Source organism: Ips typographus, linkage group LG2, assembly GCF_016097725.1.
Source record: "Ips typographus isolate SLU linkage group LG2, UJ_Ityp_2.0, whole genome shotgun sequence".
NCBI lineage: Eukaryota > Metazoa > Arthropoda > Insecta > Coleoptera > Curculionidae > Ips > Ips typographus.
The window spans coordinates 12,721,413-12,743,785 of record NC_138423.1 but is presented as its reverse complement, the minus strand read 5'-3'; the positions used below and the strand labels follow the sequence as shown (position 1 = coordinate 12,743,785).

At 33.2% G+C, this 22,373-nt stretch overlaps 4 protein-coding genes across 10 annotated transcripts in view; all 4 read left to right on the top strand.

Annotated features, from left to right (window-relative positions):
- Positions 1–22,373, top strand: part of kug (FAT atypical cadherin kugelei) — a 349,347-nt gene that overhangs the window by 275,358 nt on the left and 51,616 nt on the right. The window lies entirely within an intron of this gene.
- Positions 2,448–6,457, top strand: LOC145724822 (C-type lectin lectoxin-Lio3-like). Its single transcript, XM_081973267.1, has 6 exons — positions 2,448–2,621; positions 2,679–2,788; positions 2,841–2,979; positions 3,189–3,381; positions 3,441–3,634; positions 6,335–6,457. Exons 1-6 carry the CDS (start codon positions 2,567–2,569, stop codon positions 6,430–6,432), a joined length of 789 nt encoding a protein of 262 aa, XP_081829393.1. The 5' UTR covers positions 2,448–2,566; the 3' UTR covers positions 6,433–6,457.
- Positions 6,851–8,221, top strand: LOC145724824 (uncharacterized). The gene is made up of 6 exons (XM_081973269.1): positions 6,851–7,020; positions 7,078–7,187; positions 7,238–7,373; positions 7,563–7,755; positions 7,816–7,979; positions 8,045–8,221. Exons 1-6 carry the CDS (start codon positions 6,966–6,968, stop codon positions 8,122–8,124), a joined length of 738 nt encoding a protein of 245 aa, XP_081829395.1. The 5' UTR covers positions 6,851–6,965; the 3' UTR covers positions 8,125–8,221.
- LOC145724821 (uncharacterized) lies at positions 11,775–15,131 on the top strand. Its single transcript, XM_081973266.1, has 6 exons — positions 11,775–11,933; positions 11,994–12,103; positions 12,159–12,300; positions 13,904–14,096; positions 14,150–14,352; positions 14,948–15,131. The coding sequence occupies exons 1-6, from the start codon at positions 11,879–11,881 to the stop codon at positions 15,043–15,045; spliced, it is 801 nt and encodes a 266-aa protein (XP_081829392.1). The 5' UTR covers positions 11,775–11,878; the 3' UTR covers positions 15,046–15,131.

The following is a 22,373-nucleotide window of genomic DNA, read 5'->3' as shown; positions in this document are numbered from 1 at the left end:
GTTTACTATTCGATTATAAAGGGCGCTATCTACAAGAAATTTGCTTTAAAACTTTTTTTTAGTAAAGCCAAGTGACAACTGAAACCCGACTATCTGTTATCCTATATTTTCTTAACAAAAAAATATTCTTAGTTGGTATCCTTAAGATGGTGTTTTTTGAGATATTTGCAAAGTATTCGGTGCCATATATGATTTCAATTTATAATCTTCTTAGAGGATGGAGCCTTAGCTCATTTCTCATTGCAAGTGAGAAATTACTTACCTAAATAAAAAAATTCCAAATCGTTCGAGGAAGCCAAATTCATGACCAGCATCGAGAAATGATAGATAATAGCTGTTTGTGCTGGAACAATAATAGGCAGTTATTTCAACTAAAACTTCCTTAAATTGATCATAGATGCATCGAGCCCAATACTGGTAATTTTAGAAATACTAAGTATATCTTTTTTGGCTAGAAGATATTGGAAAACAGATTTCGGGTTCCAGATGTCACTATACCAGAAAAAAGCAGGTCGATTTTAAAGTGAATTATTTCCTGTAGGTGGCAACTTCTGCGCGCTGGCTAAAACTTTCGGTAATCAAAATTGTCATCCTCAAAAACCCGCGAATATGTAATTTTACCAAAACACTTTTTTGTTTGTGAGATAAGTAAAAAAGTCCATTTTAAAAAAGATAACTTTGATCTCCTGTATTTTTGTTTTCGTCTGAGGGAAGTTGTGCTAAACCGAATTATTTTAGTGATAGAACCCGCTATCAAATTTTTTTCCATTACTTATGGGACACCCTGTGTAAGTTAAAGCAGGGCATATAACATGTGAACACAAACCATGAATGGCTGAAACCCAAATCAGAATTTCATTTATAGGTAGTTAACTTAGGTTATGTTCTCTTCCTGTTACTGACAAATTAACGTAAATTTACTGATATACTGAAAAAAACGCAAATGAACACGATTACGAGAATCTAAACTAAAGTGTTCTTCTTCTTCCACATATTGTAGGTCTTAGGCCTGTATTTTCCAACTTTCAGCTCCCTTGAGATGCTTGTGAAAACCATCTCTAGCGATTTTTGCTATTCCAGGCTCTTCTAGGGGTTCGTCTCCACTTGACAATGTCTTCTACCTACTCACATTCATGCCTTATGCCTGTGTGTGTTTCTATTGACAGCATACAATTTCTAGAATTTCTATAAAATTAAATCATAAGTGCTATACGGAAAATCAAGCTAAATTAGGATGACGTCACAATTTTTTAAAGTGCAATTCACTCAAGTTTAGTATGATTTGAAAGTTTTAAATCTTTGCAAGGAGTGGAGAATTTGGTATTTGTTGCATTGAAGTAGCTTTTTGCTTTTTTTTGTTTTTGAATGCCACATCCACTTAGTTTATGATCTATGATCTTTGTGAAGAGCTTCATAACTGAACTGAGTAATGCCTCTATAGTTTTCTGGAGATTTCTTGCCTCCTTACTTTAATATAGGAATGAAAATATATTTTCAATCATTAGTGATGTTTTTCAATGTTAATATTTTGTTAAAGAGGTTTGTAAGTTCTACCATTAATTTGTGACAAACGTACCATATTTCAATAGCTCATTATATACTAAAATATACATATATAAATACTAAAGTAACTACATAAAAAAATCCAGTTGCATTCGGTTGCATGGCTAATTTTCATTTCTTTGTATACATCTTCTATAATGCAAACATGATGTCATTAAAAAGCATTTTTCTAATTAGACATTATGATTATAAAATTCGCGAAATTGATAATGCTGTTTAAGTAATGTTAAAATTAATAATAACAATAATATTATTTATTGCAACTAATCAAAAATACATAAATAGCAATGATTTGTTGTACAACGGGAAAATTACTAGAATATATCAAAGCACAGATCAAAGTGATTATTAGACTTTTTTTATCACAAACATAACCTATTAATATAATGGTATGGAGTTGGGTATTTGGTAGTGTCATAAAGTATGTTTTTTTTTAATTTTTACTTTTACAAAAGTTTTATTAGTATAATAATTAAGTATCTATTGACAGCATACAATTTCTAGATAACACATAGAAAATGAAATCATAGCTAAATTAGGATGACGTCACAATTTTTAAAAGTGTGCAATGCAAATCACTTAAGAATATGATTGGGAAGTTGTTGTTATGTTAACATAGTTTTAAATATTTACAAGGGGTGGAGAAACTTAGTTTACTTTGATTTTCTATAATTTCAAATTTGCAGTGAACAGCTGGAAAGCTTTTCTGTTGCAACTTCGTGTCATCAACAAACAATTCTGTCACTTAAAGTCCCAAAGTGGTTTGTGTGGAATCAATTGATAATATTACATCGTGATCATATTATTATCATATTACGTGAAACAGTTAATTAATAATATTACATTATCAAAACGGAGATGCACAGTTGCCATTATATGAAAAGGTCAACTTAATCTTCTTCACTTGTTTTTGAATTATTGCTTCGATTATTGCGCTTCGCAGTGTGTGTATGCAGTTTAAGAGACCAAAGTTAAATGATCAATTTTGATTTACAGTGTCAAAATGTTAATTAACATTGGAATTTTCTCTGCTTTATTATTATATTTTTTTAACTTAGGTAAGTAGAGCAAGTTACTAGTTGATATATTATTCCCAGTTGTTTATCACTTTCAAGATGGTATACAAGGAGTTCCTACGAATGCTGAAAGAGGAAAGGAGTACGAAAAATCTCTAAATACACCTAAGAACGGAAGCCGTTTTCATTTTATGATATCTACAGATAAAGTAAACATTTTCAATTCGTTTTAATTTGTCTTTCATGCTGATTTAATTTAAGCTAATGTGGAAAGATGCTAGTTTGGCATGTAAGAAAAAGGGAATGATATTGGCTTGTCTTGACACTTTGGAGAAACGTAAGCAATTTAATTCCGCCTTGATAAAGGCGACGTTGAGTTCAAGCTACAATTTCGAATTTAGTAAGTATCTTGAATTCAAAAAGCAAAAGTTAAAAAAAAAACAAAATCTGTTTGATGGTATAGCAAGTAATGTAATACAAAGGTAAATGAGTACGATACTTAATACACAACGTTTAGATCTCGTAATGATTTAAACAGAAACATGGAAAAACTGTTGCATCCTTGATTACAATAATTTAAATGTTTAACAACCAGTTTCACTTTTTTAGCCGATTTTTGGATTGGAGGCTTTAGAGAGCCCAATAGTCTTGCAAAGTTTCAATGGGAAAACGGAAACTTTATTAATTCTTATGGCTGGATGAGAGGTGAACCTAATTATTGTCCTAATGAATATTGTTTAGAAGTCAAGGTGTTCGTGACAATTTTGGGATGGAATGATGTCCATTGCGGCAAGCTGAGCAAGTAATATTTGATAATATTAATCTATATTGGACTTGTAATCGCTGATCGCCAAAATCTAGCTATGTTTGTATGTATGACGATCTAGAAGAAGAAACAAAAAATACGGAACATATCGATAAAGACATCCAACGACTAGAAAGTTATGAAGAAGAAAACAAAAATTTAGACACAGCGGAAAGTACAACGGAAATTACGTTTGATACGATTGAGTCGAACCTTAATTTAGGAGTATTTGGGAAATATCATACACAATGTACGTGATTTTTCAACATACATACTCTCTGTCCCAGGAGAAATGGCAGTGACGACATTAACTGTGACGTCATGTTTTTGAAATTCACTTCTGTCTTAGATTAGTTCTTCAGATTTTCTTTGTTGCCGGCTTGAGCGTTTTTACCCGGTGATTTAAAAAACTTTGTTTTTGTTTGAACCAGACATCCAACGAGGTGCGTTTCGGGTAAAAATTTCAGACCTCTAAAGATAGATTCATAGTTCTAATTCCATTCATAGTTCGACTATGAGTTAGAAAGTACAGATGGCGTTCCCAAATCTAGGAACAGCCCCATTGCTGCCGCATCATTCGGTAAACACCGATCTGATTGGTTGAAAATGGTGAGGTTTTGTTTTTTGTTTATCAATCCCAATCCTCTGACCGGTTTCGCCGTATTACGGCTCATCAGAGAGGCTATAGGGCTTGATAACCAAAGAACAAAATCTTCATTCCAGTATAGTCAACTGGATGCCAGAAATGATAGTTGTTGTGCAACATCTGGTGACTTTTGGGATTACTTAACAGCGGCCATATTGAATTTTGCTAAATCAAAATAATTTTTTTTTATCTAATTTCATACTGGAGAATACGAATCTGACGTCTATTCTGCTCTAACTGGCACGATTTCGGAGATGACCTTTAAATTATGGGACTTTTGACAGTTTTTAGGGTGTGGCACCCTTAAAAAATCCTATTTTGACAAATCACTCCACGTCACCTTTTTACCATTAATCTAAAGCTATCAAAAACAATTTTCAAAATTCAAAAATTTTTCAAAAAATGTCAGATGCAGTTTTTTAAGGTCAAACGGTACGCTGTACAGAAAAATTTCATATACAGAGTGTTTCACGATAAATCACATTTTAGAGTTTGATTAGTCGTCAAAAAAATAACCCTAGTTTGCTATATAAACCATGGTCAAAAAATCTAAAATGAATATTATTTCTTTATAAAACCTTGTAGGTAGGTGTCAACTGTCAACGATAAACCACGTTTTGCAAAAAAACCTAAAAATATTTATTTCTTCAAAACGGCTGCAGATATTTTTATAAAACTTTGTAGGTGTTAACTGTCAACGATAGAGGACGTTTTGAATTAAAAATTTTAAATTTTGCCAGTGGCGTCCAATCGAACAGGTTACTGAATATTTCCGCAAAAAAAATATATACGCGACTGTTTTTTCAAAAAATGCAAATTATTTCTGAATCCCTTATACAATTTAGAACGAAAAGGTAACTTGTATTTTTTTATTTTTGAGTAAAATATTAAAACTTTTGCAAAAAGTACCGTTATAATTAATACTAAATCTTCGACTTTCGTCACTATTCAAATTTTAAATTGTGTTTTTTTCTAAATGAATAAAAAATTTTAAATTAAGTAGTAAACAGAATCGACGATTATTAGTATTGATTTTATGGGTACAATATCATGATTTTTTATTTTTTATTCGTAAACGGAAAGGTGTACCAAATAGTTACCAAATAGCGTTTCTGTTCTAAATTGAATGAGAAATACAGAACTGATTTTCATTTTATAGAAAACAGTGGCGTCCATATTTTTTGATGTGAAAATATTCAAAGCTTGTTTGATTGGACGCCACTCGAAAAATTTAAAAATATCTTTTTTATTTTTTATAAAACAGTTGACATCTACTTACAAGGTTTTATAAAAATATCTGCTGCGGGTTTGAAGAATTAATTAATTTTAGATTTTTTAATCCAAATTTCAACATCCTGTATCTCCATAACGAAACATCTTTGGACCATGGTTTATATAGCAAACTAGAGTTACTTTTTTATGTTTAATCTAACCCTAAAGTATGACGCATTTATCGTGGAAACACACTGTATAGTAAAAGTTTTTTCCCATTGGGGTGTATACGTGGTAAAAATTTTACATCCTGAACTCAAACCGTTTTCGAGATATTTATGAAAATATCTTTGACGGCATCTAGCGGTCAAACGGTACAACTTATCCTGGTCCGGTCAACGTCACGTGATAGCCCAATTTATTAGCTTTCTTTGTTATATGGTGTATCTATACAGAATGTTTCAAATAAGCGAGTTATAGAGAATTTTTTGGAAAATTGCACAAAACTTTACCTGAAAATTAGTTTTTGTTAGACTCTCTGCGTGGATTACTGGATAACCGCCGCCATTTTGGTACTATTCAATTAGTACAGTAAATTTTGACCTTGAGAACATGATTCTGCTGTCAAAATGACACAAAATGAAAATAATTGTATTTGTGATATCAAAATTACAAATACAACTACACAAAATAAAAACTATATGAACAAATTCAAATTATAACAGAAACAAATTCGTGAAAACTGTCAAAAAACGCCAAAAAAATTAAAATTAAAAATTTCCAATATGGTCGTACACTCCCTGAAGTCATTTGACAGGTTATCACGTGACATCTGTTCGTTTTTTTTTTTGAATATGTTGATCAAATAACAAATTGTCAATTTACGGACGTGGAGTTATTTCTGAACGTGGCACTACGTCAACCCCGAACCAGCACAAACATTCACAAATAAAAAAATTTGTAAATGACATACGTCATTGACGTCAAATTTCCATCTCGCTCAGTTCACATGTAATAGAATAGCAACGACAATTATTGCGTCACTGCCACTGGCCCTGGGACGGACTTTAGCTAAAGTATTCTATTTTGCAGACTATCCAAGGGATAGACATTGGAGACATCCGATATCTTTTCATAATATGGACGATCCTATGTACGACATAGATCGTATGGTCCCATTTGTAATATAAAGAAAATAAATATATAATAAGCTGATTCTTTTTGTTTTTTACGTAATATATTATACCCTTCCATTTAAACATTCAGGGTTATTGATAATTTTTTATTTTAGTGGCAGCGAAACGCCCCTTAGCGGTGAATTTAGAAACTTGAAAATAATTTCCCGCAATATCTTGTAGTCACATTTACCAAGAATTTTTTCTACGAGGTTCTACTTTGTATAGTTACTGAAAATTCAGCCGCTTACACCGCTTATTAGCCCACCATGTTCAGAAACTTAAATAAATGTACAAATCTGTACTTAAAACTGACATACTTTATACTTATAGACAATAATTCACCAAACACCTTATTTTGATGAGATGTATTTATACTGTTTAAAAACAACTTTCACTGCATTTATTCGTGATACAGGCTTGCCATTATTAAAGAGGTCACACGTAATCTTCTTCACTTGTTTTTGAATTATTGTTTCGATTATTGCGTCTCAGTGTGAGTATGCAATTTGAGAGACGAATTTTGATTTACAATATCAAGTGCCAAAATGTTGCTTAATACTGGAATTTTCTATTATCTATTATTATATTTTTTTAACTTCGGTAAGTAGAGCAAGTTAATAGTTGAAACATTATTCCCGGTTGCTTATCACTTTCAAGATGGTATACAAGGAGTTCCTACGAATGATGAAGGAGTAAAAGAGTACGAAAAATCTGGAAATATACTTAAAAAGGAAAGCCGTTTTCAATTTATGATATCTACCGACAAAGTAAAGCTTTTTAATTGGTTTTATTTGTTTTTTATACTAATTTATTTAAGCTTATGTGGAAAGATGCTAGTTTGGCATGTAAGAAAAAAGGAATGGCATTGGCTTGTCTTGACACCTTCGAAAAGCGTAAGCAATTCCTTGCTGTTTTGGAAAGAGACGCGACTCCGAGTTCAGTATACGAACGTAGTAAGTTTTTTGAATTCAATAATCAAAAGTCACACTATAAGTTTAGTAAAAATTACGGTAAAATGGGATAGCAAACAATGAATGGTAAATGTTTCGAATGTGTTTTCCCAAATTTCATTTATTTTTTTTGCATATATGAATACAAAACACATCTTTTAGATCTCGTAATGATTTAAAGCACTTTTTTAGCCGAATATTGGATTGGTGGCTTTAGAGAGCCCCATAGTTTTACAAAGTTTCATTGGGAAAATGGAAACTTTATTAATTCTTATGGCTGGGTGAGCGGTGAACCTAATTATTATCCTAATGAATATTGTTTAGAAGTCAAGGTGTTTGTGAAACCTTTGGGATGGAATGACATACATTGCGACAAGCTTAGCAGGTAATATTTGACATTATATCTTGAATATCTGACTTGTAATCACTGGTTGCATAAATCTAGATATATTTGTATGTATGACAATCTAGAAGAGAAAACGAAAAATAGGGAACATATCGATATAAACACCCAACCACTGGAATCTTACGAAGAAGAAAACAAAAATTTAGAAGTAGCGGAAAGTACCACTGTACATACAGGCATGATTTGGAAATTGAATAGGGGTTGTACGTGATTTTTCAACATACATAGCTTTATGATATTTTGGAAACTTAACTTTGCAATTTTGCAGACTTTCCAAGGCATTGGGGACCGGTAAATCATATTATACACGATCCTATGTACGACGTAGAATTTACCCTTACGTCATAGTCAGGTGGAAGAAAAAGAAAATAAATATTGTATAATAGGATAACATTCTTTTTGTTTTTGACGTAATATACTAATATAATATAATATTAAAAGTTAATCAACTTTTTCTACGACGGTAATATACTTGTAGAATAATATACTATTATTGGTTGGATGGGTTGTGTAGTGGGTTTTCTGGGTGTCTTATTTTGGTTATTAGTCTTAGAGCAATCTGTTCCGTAGTCTGAGTATATCTTTTAGTTTTGTCAGTAGCGTTTGCTCTAAGTAAGTGTCCGTAGTCTAGAACTGGTCTACAGATGGATTTGTATATTTGTGTGGCGGTTTTCGTGCTAATACCTTTGTTTTTGTATGTCAGTGATCTAAAGTGTTTTGTCCGTTTAATAGTTTCAGTTCTTGCATTTTTTAAGTGTTTTAAAATTTTAGTTTTTGGTCCAGTATTACGCCTAAGTATTTTACGTCATGTTTGGGTTCAGTTTTATGGCCGTCCGCGGTTATGTTTGGGGAGTCGTCTTTGATCTTATAATTTGGTAGTAAAATTTGGTTTTTAGTTGCGTTGGGGGTCAGTCTCCATCTGTAAAATCAAGTCATAGTATCGTCAGTAAGTGATTGTAGTTTTGAGACTGCTTTTGTCGTAGTTTTGTCGTGTACTATAAGTGCAGTGTCGTCTGCGTATTGTAATATGTATGCGGTCTTGTCAAATTGATTTTTGTCCTGCTTGTTGTGATTGTATATGTCGTGGCAGTATAGGTTGTAAAGTAAAGGTGAGAGGGGTGATCCTTGGGGTAGTCCTTGTTCAGGACTGAAAGGAAAGTGTGTTGTTGTCTATCCGAACGTGCAGTTGTCTATTTTCTAGTAAATTTCTGACTGTGTAAAGTAAGTATTTTGGTGTATCAAGTTTATGTAGTTTGTAAAGTAGTCCTTTGTGCCAGACACTGTCAAAAGCTTTGTTAATGTCCATGAACAAACCAGCTGTTTTGTTCAACGGCAACATGCGTTGTTTGTATGTTGTTAGTTAAGATAAAAAGTGGATGTATAGTCGAGTGTTTTGGTTTAAAGCCAAACTGGTATGATGGAATGTGCTGTCCAATCTGTTCTTGAAGTCTGTTTTTTATGATGAGTTCGAGTAATTTGCTTAGTACTGGAAGTAGTGTAATAGGTCTGTAATTTTGAGTTTATGTGTTGTCGAGTCCATTTTTTGGAATAGGTATTATTATGCCCGTTTTCCATGCATTCGGTATTATGTTGTGTCGAATGCAGTTGTTAAGTGAGTCTAGTATAAGTTTGTGAGTTTCGGGGGTCAAGTTTTTTAGCAATTTGCTTTTAATTTTGTCCTTGCCTGGTGCGGTGTTCTTTAAGTTAGTCAGTGCTTCATCGTATTCATCGTTAGAGATTAACGGAAATGTGTTGTCAGTTTGGTTGTCAAAGTAATTGTTGTACCAATCGTTTATTAAGGTCCAGTTTTGGTCATCAAAGCTAGAGTTAGTAGAAGTTTGAAAAGTTTTCTGAAAATGTCTGGCAAATGCGTTAGCTTTGTCTGTGTATTGTTCGGTGCTATTTTCGTTTATTGTCCCTAGCAGATTTGTTTTCTTGTACCGTGATAGTTTTTTAATTTTCTGCCAGTGTGTTTTTCCGTTGTCATGTTCGATTTCTTCGCATGCTTGCAGCCATTTGTCTTGTTTGTATTGGTCTATTAAAGTCTTGACGTTTTTGTTGAGTTTGTTAAGTTTTCTTTTTAAATCATTGTCTTGTGTGTGCGTGTATAGTCTGTATAGTTCTCTTTTTCGTTTGATTAGTCTCAGTATAAATTTTGGCAGGGTATGTTGGTAGAAAATGTTTTTACCCGTGGAGAAAAGTTTTCTACTGCCAATGTCAATTGTTCTTATAAGTTTTCTATGGAAGGTGTTATCGTTTGTGATCTAAATTCAATTAACATAAGAAAAGCCGCATTTAAAAATAAAAACATACGGGTCTGAGAGTTATTCCGAAAAGTAAGTTCCTTATTTAGTAAATCCTTTGACAATAAGATTTGACAATGCGTAATAGTATATTAAGTATCAAGAATGGTAAGTAAGCTTTACTGATGGATGACAAAGTTTGGATTCTAATTCTAATTCTCGATTCTTCTAAATTCTGGTTCTAATTTGTCTAAGATCAGTAAAGCTGTTACTGTTTGTGATGCTTACATTATTTTTTGTGCGTTTTTTGCACTATTAACCATTTTTCTGATTGTCCTTTTATTGAAAATTTATTATAGAATGTAGTTTATTATCTCAAAAATAACTTTACTTCAGTACTGAGCCACAACCATAAGAACATAACCTACTCATTTTTTTGTATATTAGAATAATATTGTTAGTAATTACGGAGATTAAAGTACAAAAAAAAGTAATTAAAACATAGCTCAGTATATGAAAAGTATATATTAATACATCTGAAAGGACAATACATCATTTTCTACAAAACTAATATGGTTTTGGATTTCAAAAAAGTTTACAATAATAAATAATAACACATAGTATATAAACACAACGTCCTCAGTGGTCGTTCTCTGAGCCCTACTTTAGACTTTCTTGGGCTTTTAAAAGTTTTCAAACATTTCAAAGTTTTTGGGTGAAATTCATTGGAATCCATCTTGTGGAGATTTACAAATGTTTTAATTGCTTTCACATAACCTTAAAATTTCTCTAACCATCCCCGAGACACTTAACTGGTTACTTCCAGATACAGGTCAACATAAACACCTAAAAATGGGTAGGTGGGTTACAACATTTTATTTTAACTCATGTTTTGGAACTTCAATCATTCTTAGGAGTATCAGATCAAAATGCACTATTTCTCTACAGGAGACATGTTTATCCCAAATTCCTTAAAAGTTTTCCGACCATGAAACACAAACGAATGCAAATTCTTTAGAAACTAATACGGAAAACCACCGAAAAACTCTACAAAGAACATGCACGAAATTTTAAGACATCAGTTACCATAGATTTGTTGTTAGTTTCCTTATAATACCAAAATTACAAACAAATCAGAGTAAGATTCTTTTTTGCCCAAAAATATGTTTATGTTCCATCTATTATTGGTTTATAATACCTAAACCCCAACTCTGGAAAATAGGGAGCAGGACTCTAAAAAACAGTTTAGACAGAAGTTGAAAAGAAATGTCTTCTTAAAAACTGCGGTCCTAAAGTAATAGAATAAGATTATTCATATGACATTGCGTAAATTTGTTCTCTTTTTAAAAACATTGAATTTGTTATTATGGTAATAACTTACGGGGATTGTCGTCAATGCTTCATGGTTTTTGGTGTGTTTGGTGGGGACATTTTGAGGCAATAACACAAGGAAAACTGACGTTTACACAATTTTTGAACCAGACTATGTACAGAAACTTTAAAATATTTGTATCTTTGTTACCTTACATTCTTCGCAGCATTTGTCTTGATTAGATATTTATACTGTTTATAAAAACCATCACTTAAATTTACTCTGTATTCATTACTCATTATTAATATTAAACAATTACCTCACTTCAAAAAGAGGGTTTTGCGTGATTTCTATTAAATTATAATACTTCCAAGAAAATTAACAAAAAGATTGGATTAATAGTTAATAAAACTACATTATCAGAAGTTAGATACTGACTTGCCATTATAAAAGGGGGTCACACTTAATCTTCTTCATTTGTTATTGAGTTGTTACGTTTTAGTACGTTGATGCAATTTAGTAGATCACTTTTAAGTAAAACATCAAAATGTTAATTCACTTTACAGTTTTTTCATTTACGTCAATATATTTTTTTAACCTAGGTAAGTAGAACCTGAAATTATCAATTGGAACGATATTCCCGGTTTTTTGTGACTTTCAAGTTGGTGTACAAAGAGTTCTTGCCGATAGTAACGTGGTAAAGGAGAACGAAAAATCTCCAAGTACACCTGAAAATGAGTACCGTTTTCGTTTCACTGTATCTAAGGATAAGGTAAATTTTTTTTTGATTGTCTTTACTGTTTCCCACGCTCGTGTGTGAGTTACAGCTCATGTGGGAAGACGCTAGTAGGGCATGTAAGAAAAAAGGAATGTCACTTGCTTCTTTTGACACAATCAAAAAAGTTGGAGCATTAAATTCTACTTTTGAAAGGGAAAGTTTGGATAATACAAACGCATATTCCGAAACTGGTGAGTAGTACAATTTCTTCTGAAACAAAAATCAAACTTAAATATTTGTATATCATCGCTCAATTTGATTACGTATAATGTATGCACATTAAGAAAAAAGTAAGAAGGTAAAAAATACTAAGAAAGAACGTCAACTCTAGCTGGACAATCGTACCGTCTAGTATAAGAAAAAAATTCCTGTTTTTGTCAAGCTATAAATATTGATCATATCTAGAACTACAGTTTTCGTAATCTTTCATATAATCCTAACAATTTTTGTCTTTATCTTTTTATTATATCTCAAGTATATGGTGAAATAAAGAGTCAGAGAAAAAGTAAACTTGGATTTTATCCGACATATCCAAAAACCATCCAAAATTATGTCGAATAAGTACTTTCTCATTAGATTTTTATATAGTGTTTATTATATTAGTTATCATAACTTCAAAAATTAATTAAAATGAACAGGTTTTTCTAAATATCTCCAAAATGTTAGTAACTAAACGCCAACGTCACCTCTAAGGCCTTTTATTTCCCAACTTTTTCCGAATTTAACCGATCTCGTATCTATTACGGTTTCGGAAATCTCCGTCTTTATTTTGGACAACCTGTATACAGGGTGTCTAACAGTGAGTGGTACTTTAGACGTTTTTGGAAATCTGGACATACGATCATTTTGAAAATTTGCACGTTTACGTAATGAATAACGCTCTATCGATCTAAAATAGTTTCATCATTTTGCCGCTTGTACTAAAAAGTAGCAGTAACCTTGTTATTTTAAATGGAACACCATGTAAATTCTTATAAATTCCGAATTACAATATGTTTCTAATCATTTTTTGTTAATACCACTTTATGCCTATCTTTTGCCGTTTCCGAGATTTTGTTACATTTATTGAAATCACTGTTTAATCAAATTGTTCCTACTCGGTTATCTTGATTCGTATAAGGAAAACATTTTGATCACAGTTTAACAAGGGCTGGACGAACTATTATTATGGGAAGACATTAATTCTAACTTATACAGGGGTTGCTTAAAAGTAATAATTTTACCGCCAGCGATAAAAGCATTGAGAGTGGTGTTTTTTCAGTGGAACTTCCTGTATATGATTTTTGAAAACAAAATCCGTTAAAATTGCAAATTTGTGAAATATTTCTGATTTTACGTCAAAAATACAAAATTGAGACTATAAAAATTGAATTACAATACCTTAATTAATTTGAATTTTAAAATTGCTCAAAATAACGACCATCTAACTTCATTAAATTTAGATTTTGGAGAAACTTAACTAAAATAAAGAATTTAATCGACACCTCTAAACAGTAAAGAAAAATAGTCGTTGAGTAATTCAGAGTTTTGAGGAGCTTGATTCCATGGAAGTCAAGAAAACCCAGAATACTAGTGTCAGTAATCGCAATATAAATAGCTTGTGGAAAGCATCTTTATTATTTTTTTCTTTTGCTTGGCAACAGACACTTAGTCTTATAAAAATTAAAAAGAGTGAAACGTATGCGGGAAGCATCTTTCCCGCCCTTTAATTGTTAAACACGTACTACAAGTACCACTTTCCGCACTTGTTAGGTAAACAGTTTACGCATAAGTATCGTAATTTTACAATTTTAGGCGAGTATTGGGTTGGAGGTTTTAGAGAGCATAGTAATTTAGCAAAATTTAAATGGCTGAACGGAAAATTGGTTGGTTCTTTCGACTGGAAGGTCGGTAAACCTAATTATCGTTCTAATGACTATTGTTTAGAAATTGAATTGGCTGGAATTGTGTGGTTATGGAATGATGTAGCTTGCGTCAAGCTGAACAGGTAATATGTTTTAACTCTATGTCGGACTAGTTACTGACTATGGAAATCTGTAGATATATTTGTATGTATGAAGCCCCAGACGAGGAAACTAAAAATAAGGATAAGGATGAAGGCACCAAAAAACCAAACAATCATGAAGAAGGATACAAGAACTTAGAGGCAATGGAAAGTACAACAAAAACTACGACTAAAGCTTTGGAAACTACTACTTTAAAGGCTTTCATTTCTCCTTTTGCTCGTCATTCGCCATTTTTTAGTACGTAATTTTGCAAGATAAATTAGACATTAAAAGAATATAGGTATATTCCGATTGATTTTAAAATTGGTAAGGTGATTCTAATATGCAATTAAATGTATTACAAACATTTAGGCAACACTCTATCAAAAAAATCGTATAAAACATTTATTTCTTATACAGTTTTTAGGACAAAAATAACAAATAACGGATTAAAAGAGATCTGTACTTACCAGTTTTCATTCTTTCACCTATACAGAATGATCGACAAACTTAACACAATTTTTTTATTTACTGATGTTATACTTTATAAATGATCATTACCTAGTCAATTTAAATTTGGAAATGCTGTCAAAATGTTAGGTAGACATTTGAATAGATAAATACGTTCTATAGACTTTAATATTAACAATAGAACAAAAAATACAATATAAACCGCAAAGTTGAGCAAAGGTTAGCATTGACATCATGTCCTAAATATGACGTACTTGCAAATACTTACTTATCAACTTGTATATTTATTGCATATTTGACTACCAGTCTGTGTTCTTGAACGACACTATTCTAAGAAATGTTTTTTGTGCATATTTAAAGTCTTAATTTTGCAATCTTGCAGTTGTACCAAAATCACAGATAATGGCACCACATGGTTTATATCGTAGTCCCCCGTATATCCCCCGAGACCCCATGTACGATTACCACTACGATTACTAGGACTCGATGTAATTGGATACAATTGTGAAAATTGTTATTATATTTTTAATGTATTATTATCCTACTAAAAAGAAAATCAACAAGCATATATTATACTTTCCTGTCCCCAAAACAACATACAGGTTGTGTTAAATTCGATGGTTTTACGGAGTATCTCCAAAACTGGCAAAGGTAAAGCAATGCGGTTTTCACGAACCTTTGCGAAAGGAACGATGGAGCAGTCGTACCTTCCACAGCAGCCCCCGTTTCCGAGCTACAGGGTGATTTTGAAAATATGAAAATTTGGAACCTCCCTCGTATTTTCTTTATTATTAGTGACGCAGAAGAACTACATATGGTTTCCCATAGAAAATGTAACGTAGAATACAAATGTCTAATCCCTTTTTTTCTGAAGCACATTGTTTTTAAGATATGAAGCAATTATACTTATCTTTTTAAATGGGACACCACATATATTTTTGCAGATTTCGGACAGACAAAATATTATTTTTTTCAAAAATCTGTAACACTATAGAAGTAAATTAAAAATCAACGTAAAAATTGCTAGTTTTATTCTGCAATCGAGTAAGCCATTAATAAAACCGCATGGAGGCTGAACAAATGAATGACGTTTGTGGGTGTCAAGGTATTTCTATTTTTTCGGTGATATAAATTCGTTTTCAAGATTTTTTGCAGCTCAGAACCACCAAAATGTTACCAGTGTCTTTCAAACTGTCTTCTGAGTCTTGAAAGTATTACAAGAAGTTCTCAAATGGTTTTTGCAACACAGAAACACCAAAATGACAAACTCGCATTATAAGATTCTGATTCTTTAAAATGTTATCAGAAGCTGAAAACTGTTAACTTTTGCTTGGATTCTTACAGGTTGAGAGAAAAATCGGTTAAGTTTGAGGCCCTCTAGCGGTCAAAAGGTTTCACCTACCAACCAGTGTTGTCATATCTTTACAAAGCCCATTTTTTTGGCTATCCATCGACATATTATGTCAGTCAAATAAGGAAGTTATTTACGTTCAAACAAAAGAGTGTATGAAAATTGAACAGAAAACATTGGCCAATTTTGACGCCCTAGTGCGGCAAAACGATTGAACCGGTCCTGCAACGTGGTTATATCGTTCGAAAGCCCATTTCATTGGCTATCCATCGACATATAAAATTCCATACATTATGTGTCATACATAAGATAGTTATTGAATGAAAGAGTATAAGTATGAAAAGTTTTAAAAAACGTATATTTCGCAAAACGTCTCGCGTGACCTAGAAAACACAGGGAAATGGTTGAGTAATAATGAAAAAAGTCACGTGATTTTTTTCATTTTAAATAAATAAAATCCAAATAGCAGCCAAAAGTTACGTGACACTTCACCAAAGAAGCGCTCATAATGGCGAAATTGTGTGACACGTGAGTTGAACAAAAAACAATTTTAGAAAAAGGCAAATCAAAATGACCTTTAAAAAAATTAGGTGTCCTTGGAAAAACTGGTTGAAATTAAACATTTGAAATATGTTAAAATGGCGGAAATGTTACGTTATCTTAAAAAACAAACTGGGTAAAGTTCATAACCATTGTCAAAACTGGGTTGAACATAAAATCTCTCGTTCATAAACAAACATAAAATCTGAATTCTTAAAAAATATGAAAAAAAAACTTCTACAAAAACAAAGTTATAGAGAATTTCACCTTTTATCAGATTGCAGTACTTTTTTCCTACAGGGCCTTCTCAGGGAGATATTTCGAACAAACTGTTTTAACGCACAAAAAGTGCTTTAAAAGTCTCTAACCAAGTTTAACTAGACGTTACACGGTTATTTGTAGAAATATTAAAAAAGTGTAAAAGGTAAGAGTTGTAAGAAATTTTAGTCTCTACAAGATTGCATTAGGGTACTTTTGCCCTAAAAGGCCTCCTCAGGGAAATATTTCCTAAAATGTTCCATGCAGCGTGAAAACAAATGCGGCCACTAGCTGGCTCTATTCTTCTTCTTCTTCATGTACCATCTCCATGTCGGAGGACGTGACACCGAACCATTCTCGTAAGTTCCTAAGCCAGGATAATCTTCCCCTTCCAACAGACCTCCTTTGCACGATCTTTCCCTGGATTATGAGTTGCAGAATCTCATACCTTTGAACTCTCGTAACGTGTCGGAGGTATTGCAGTTTTCTGATTTTAACTTCATGTAGGCTCTCGACGTCCTTCACCGTTCTTCTTAGGACCTTTACGTTTGTAATATGTTCCGTCCATGGTATTCTCAACATCCTACGGTATGTCCACATCTCGAAGAATCCAATTTTCACTCCCAATATATCGCTGGCTCGATTTGCAAATTAAAATTAGCAATTTCTACTAATTTTTTGCTTATTCGAAACCTGCAAAATTATCCAAAATAATCCGAGTATTCCATTAAAAAAAATTGTTTGGTTAATGACTTAAAAACGATGTGCACCAGAAAAAAACAAAAGAGGGTCCAAATTGTCATATTTTCAAAATTACCCTGTAACTCAGAAACCGGGGCAGTTATGGAAGGTACAACTGCTCCATCGTTCCTATCACAAAAATCGAGCACAAGTGCGCAAAAACAGCATCGTTCTTAATTTACTAGTTTTGGATATACCCCGACAAACCATCGATTTTGAAACACTATTTACAGTAACACCAAACATTTTGTTAGTTTCTGAGCCAGACTTCTAGAAATTTAGAAATGTGGGTAATAGAATGTAACAATAGACACCACATAAATTTCAAATGCAAATTAATAATTATAATTAGTTATCATCACTGAATTGATTAATTAATAATGCACTATTCAGTTACAAACCTAAAATAATCACGCAAATCCCATTGGAATTTATTATTATTTCGAAAATAGACTATAATATGATCAAATTAGAGCAGCAGGTAATTAGGATTTGAGTGAATTACGACTGCATTAGCTGTATTAACTGATGCTTTGGGCAGCCCATGCACATAATCTCTCACAATGGTAGCAAACACTATTTCCACTTTTATGTAAACGTAACGCACAAATGACGGGAATATAAATTAAGGTTTTAAATTTAATTTTCACCAAAAATCTGTTGTTTTAACACGCTTAGTTGTAACATAACACCGCTCGATGCCTCTATTATAATTTGATTCAATGCAGCTTCCGAGCAATGAATAGATTAAAAAAAAATGTGGAACCCGATATTGTCTAGCTAGCACAATACCTGTTCATCTAGTGGATGGATGTCTCGATTATCAATTCTCATTATGTCTAATAATGGCGCTTGGGAGTTTTACGACATCTATAAAAGTTCATTGCCGTGAAGCTCCATAAACTTTCTAATTAACTGCTTATATTATTTAGCGCATGAAGACGCGAAAAGGAGAATTTTAAATGGGTTATAACATCCCAGTGTCCTCTGGGACAACGAAGACATAATGAACTAGAACGGATATTTTGAAACTATTAAACTTTATATAAATAGGCTTTTCAAACTTTATGATGTATAGCAAAAGTCAAAGGAAAATGAGATGACGTCACAATATAATGTTTGAATGTGACAAATTATAGAAGCAAATGTTGGAACGTACGTACGTTGACAAAGAGGAAGATCGAAGAATGTACCGCTACGATCTTTACTTTAGAAAGTTAATTTAATTCAACAAGAAATACATTTAGTGCTCTGTACAACAAATAATTGCACTGTTCTAGCTTTTCAAATTCATTTTGCCTTCTGTGTTAATCCGCACCTTTTTATATCGGCAAATAGCGCTCTAGAAATCCCGCAAAACGCTTTCCGATAAGCATCGAAGATCCGAGAAGTCTCATGTTGTATCGGTTTCAACGAGGATCCTTCTATAACACGTGCCAGGCCAGAAAGGGCCAGCTTGGAGCTAGTAGGCACCGTTCCGTAACACTAATGCCCTTCTTAAAGCTGATCATCCCCATCTGCGTCATCTAGCCCTTGGTACGTCTCAAGTCTGTCAAGATGAACCATTTTCATCCTTTCCATGCCTTTGGGATTGCGTTGGATTCTGTACACGACATACGGTGTCAATTTCGGTAATTTGCCTTTCTTTCTCTGAGGATTAAATAGTCAACTTTATCATCCTTCTGAGTTGGCACTAAGATCCAGACGAGCTTTCATCTTGTCACTAGCTACCTTCAAATTTTCCCTGACAAGCTCCTGGATGTCTAGCACTCTTTCTTGCAACAGGTCAACGCAGTCCTCAAAGTCCTTTCTTTGGCCTGTCGGGGATCCAAACACAACATCACATGGAACTTGAAGTTCTGTTGACTATCCTGTTGAGTTGTTGACTATATGATGCTATATACGCCATCAAGAAGAGCGTTCCTTCTGAGATCCTTCTGATGTTGGTCGACAAGTATTGTTCGGGTTCTCTTAATGCCTAGCAGGTTACAGAGCCACTGGAAGAGCTTGGATTCAAAGTTTTGTCCCTGGTGAGAATATAACTCCAACGGCACACCAAATCTACAGATACAACAAGAACATCAGCGACTGACACTTCAGGTCATTTACTAAAGTAGTCCATGGCCACAAGAATTCACGTGTTGTCTTTGTTTGTCTCAAAAACAGGTCCAGCGACATTTATGGCCAAATGTTCAAATGGCAGTTTAACGTTGTTCTGCTTCATAGGTCCCCGGAATCTGTCGTCCTTGGCTAGCTGCACAAGTGGAACATTGTTGGCACAATGATTTTGTGGCCGACTCTTCCTATGTGAAGTACCAGCTGCTTCCTTATCTCTTTCCCATCGGCACTCTCCCTCCCTCTCTTTTTTAGCAAAGCGTCTTCCGCCTCAGGTGCTTTTAACATCAGCCTTTTGCTAGAAAACCTCCTTCTGTAACGGCAATGGGCATGATCCTTCCTAACTTCGGAGTTCATCATCGGCTTTCGACTGAACCATTCTGATGGGCACAATTCCTTCACGTTGTTCTTCTTTCTGGCAATGTTTGAATTATTTTGCGCAAGGGGCTTAATAGGGCATCTGCGTGATTATGCAGCTTTCCAGCTCGATGCTTGATGTATATCTAGATTAAAAATAGTAATTAAGCTAAGATAAAACATACAAATGTGTAATTATAAACAGGAAACACCAAGATTATTAGACACTTTGAATTATTTTTCTTAACACCTTCTAAGTTTTAATGAAAATGCAGATTGTTATTGAGGTTCAAGCAGCACCACTTTCAGAGCGAAATTAGCATTTGAGAAATGCAGCAAAGTTTAGTTCATAGGTATTTATTTTTAACATACTTTTCAGGACTGCATAACTTGATAACAAAGTAAAGACAGTAAACAAAGTAAAACGTAATATTGTATGTTGCTAAACTGAATTCGTCTGATTGCGTGGCACAAAAAACGGGATTTCAGATTTTATTATTTCAAGTACCCCAAGTTAAAAATTGTATTTAATAATATTAATAACGTCACGTGACACTTTTAGTTCTAGCGTTCAACGCTAAAACAAAACCGCAATTTTATGATAACGTGACAAAAACTTAAGAGTATAAGTTTAACTCGGTTTTAAGAATACATTTTAAAGACTTTTTAAATTTAATAGTGATTTAACAAAATCATGTGATTTATCATTTTAACTGGTAAAATGGACATTTTATTTAAAAAAATGTATTTCAACATGTCAATCAAACTGACAGAGTGTCACCGTTAGAATAGTACTGCAGGTTTATTTTTACTTTACTGTCCATTGTCAACGATTATGGGCTTTTTTGGAACTTTACCGCCCTAGGGCATAAAGTCATGGTTTTCGCCATAGTAACCTAGACGTAAAAAAACACTACAGAGCCATTTGTGCGTAAATAGTATATTATTAACCAAGGTTTAGACAGAAGCTTTTATTGACCTGAGCGTTTTTTTTCCACTATAACCATATTTTTTATGGTAATTTAATTGAAAATTTAAAAATTTAGGATAACAACTAAACAACAACAGGAAAAGAACCTAATTTATCTGTCACTGTCAAATATATAATATATTTCATATGTCATACATCTTAATAGACATTGACATTATTATTTACCTAGGTCAATAATATTTTCTAGTCGACCTCGGTGGCGTCGTGGATTAAATGCCCAGTTCGTCATCGAGTAGTCGTGGGTTCTAGTCCCACCTCGGGCATGGTTGTTGTGTTTGTTGAAAGGTGCTGGAAGGAATTAAAAAATAATGACTTGGCCTGGATGAGTGCCCAAAATGGCGAAATCTATTAAGAAATAAAAAAATATATTTCCTTTCTTGTTGTGTTTGTGCCAGACTAGAACTAGAGATTAGACTCTATTTTTAACCTAGGTCAACAATGGCCATTAAGGTAGAGAAAACTAATTTCTCAACTTACTAATCGGTCAATATGTTTATTATGTTAGTAGTGGAAAAATAAATGTATTAAACCTCCGACCGGTTTGTAAACATCGTTGAACTAGTTTCAAAAACATTATCCGGTTAGGTTTAAAGTAACTGTTAAGTTAAAATATTCCATTTGAAAATATGTATTAGCTTTATAAAAGTTTCATACGCTCAAGTTTAAAGTTGTTGTTTTGCCAGAAGCAAATTTAAAAATAAAACGATGTTGACCTAAACCGTGCCCTATATTACCTTTAAAGCTGGAGGGCTTGCATAACGCGACTAAAACCTGCAGCCATTATAACCTACGTCTGAAATTCTCATTTCAGGACGCTGCTGCACTGTTCTAAGCAGTTAATTAGAAACCCCGTAGGGTCTTGCTGCATATTTTATAGGTGCCGTAAAAGTTAGGTTGGCCCTTACTTAAACAGCAATAGGTTAACTAAAACAACGAGCTGACACAATTCTGGCTGGTAATTATATCCGACCTCTCCAACTTGGTATACTGATGGGAATATTTTTTTCTCGCGTTTAATTTTCGGCTCATTTCTGCCGCAGGCCAATTAGGATTCGGCTAGACAACTTACGCTAATGACTGAGAAAATTATTATAAATTAATGCGCGTAAACATAATAAACTGGATATATCCCAGCAGCTTTAAGCCGTTAACAGTGGACTTTGTGCGAAAAGACCCGAAACGATTTATCATAATTTTAAAACCGTGGTCCGCAAGTTTCAGCCTTAATTTAGAGATTCTGTCAAGACTAATTATTAAGTCCGGTGATAAGTCATTGCTCGATGGCGCCCTCGTTAGATCTGGGAATTATTAATGGACATTTACGGAAAGGTAGGTAATTTCTAGGTCGTGACTATGTGGGGTATATGTTTGAAATTTTTATGATGCTAAAACCGTAATGCACTTCAAGTGAAAAGGGTCTACTCCAAATATATACCTTTCCAATTTAAAAAAATA

Excerpts from the sequence above, each read along its gene's own strand:
- LOC145724822 (XM_081973267.1), top strand. The coding sequence starts at position 2,567 with ATGTTAATTAACATTGGAATTTTCTCTGCTTTATTATTATATTTTTTT. Across the intron at positions 2,789-2,840 it reads TTATGATATCTACAGATAAA|CTAATGTGGAAAGATGCTAG; the intron begins GTAAACATTTTC and ends ATTTAATTTAAG. Across the intron at positions 3,635-6,334 it reads TGGGAAATATCATACACAAT|ACTATCCAAGGGATAGACAT; the intron begins GTACGTGATTTT and ends TCTATTTTGCAG.
- LOC145724824 (XM_081973269.1), top strand. The coding sequence starts at position 6,966 with ATGTTGCTTAATACTGGAATTTTCTATTATCTATTATTATATTTTTTT. Across the intron at positions 7,188-7,237 it reads TTATGATATCTACCGACAAA|CTTATGTGGAAAGATGCTAG; the intron begins GTAAAGCTTTTT and ends AATTTATTTAAG. Across the intron at positions 7,980-8,044 it reads TTGGAAATTGAATAGGGGTT|ACTTTCCAAGGCATTGGGGA; the intron begins GTACGTGATTTT and ends GCAATTTTGCAG.
- LOC145724821 (XM_081973266.1), top strand. The coding sequence starts at position 11,879 with ATGTTAATTCACTTTACAGTTTTTTCATTTACGTCAATATATTTTTTT. Across the intron at positions 12,301-13,903 it reads AAACGCATATTCCGAAACTG|GCGAGTATTGGGTTGGAGGT; the intron begins GTGAGTAGTACA and ends TTACAATTTTAG. Across the intron at positions 14,353-14,947 it reads TCGTCATTCGCCATTTTTTA|TTGTACCAAAATCACAGATA; the intron begins GTACGTAATTTT and ends GCAATCTTGCAG.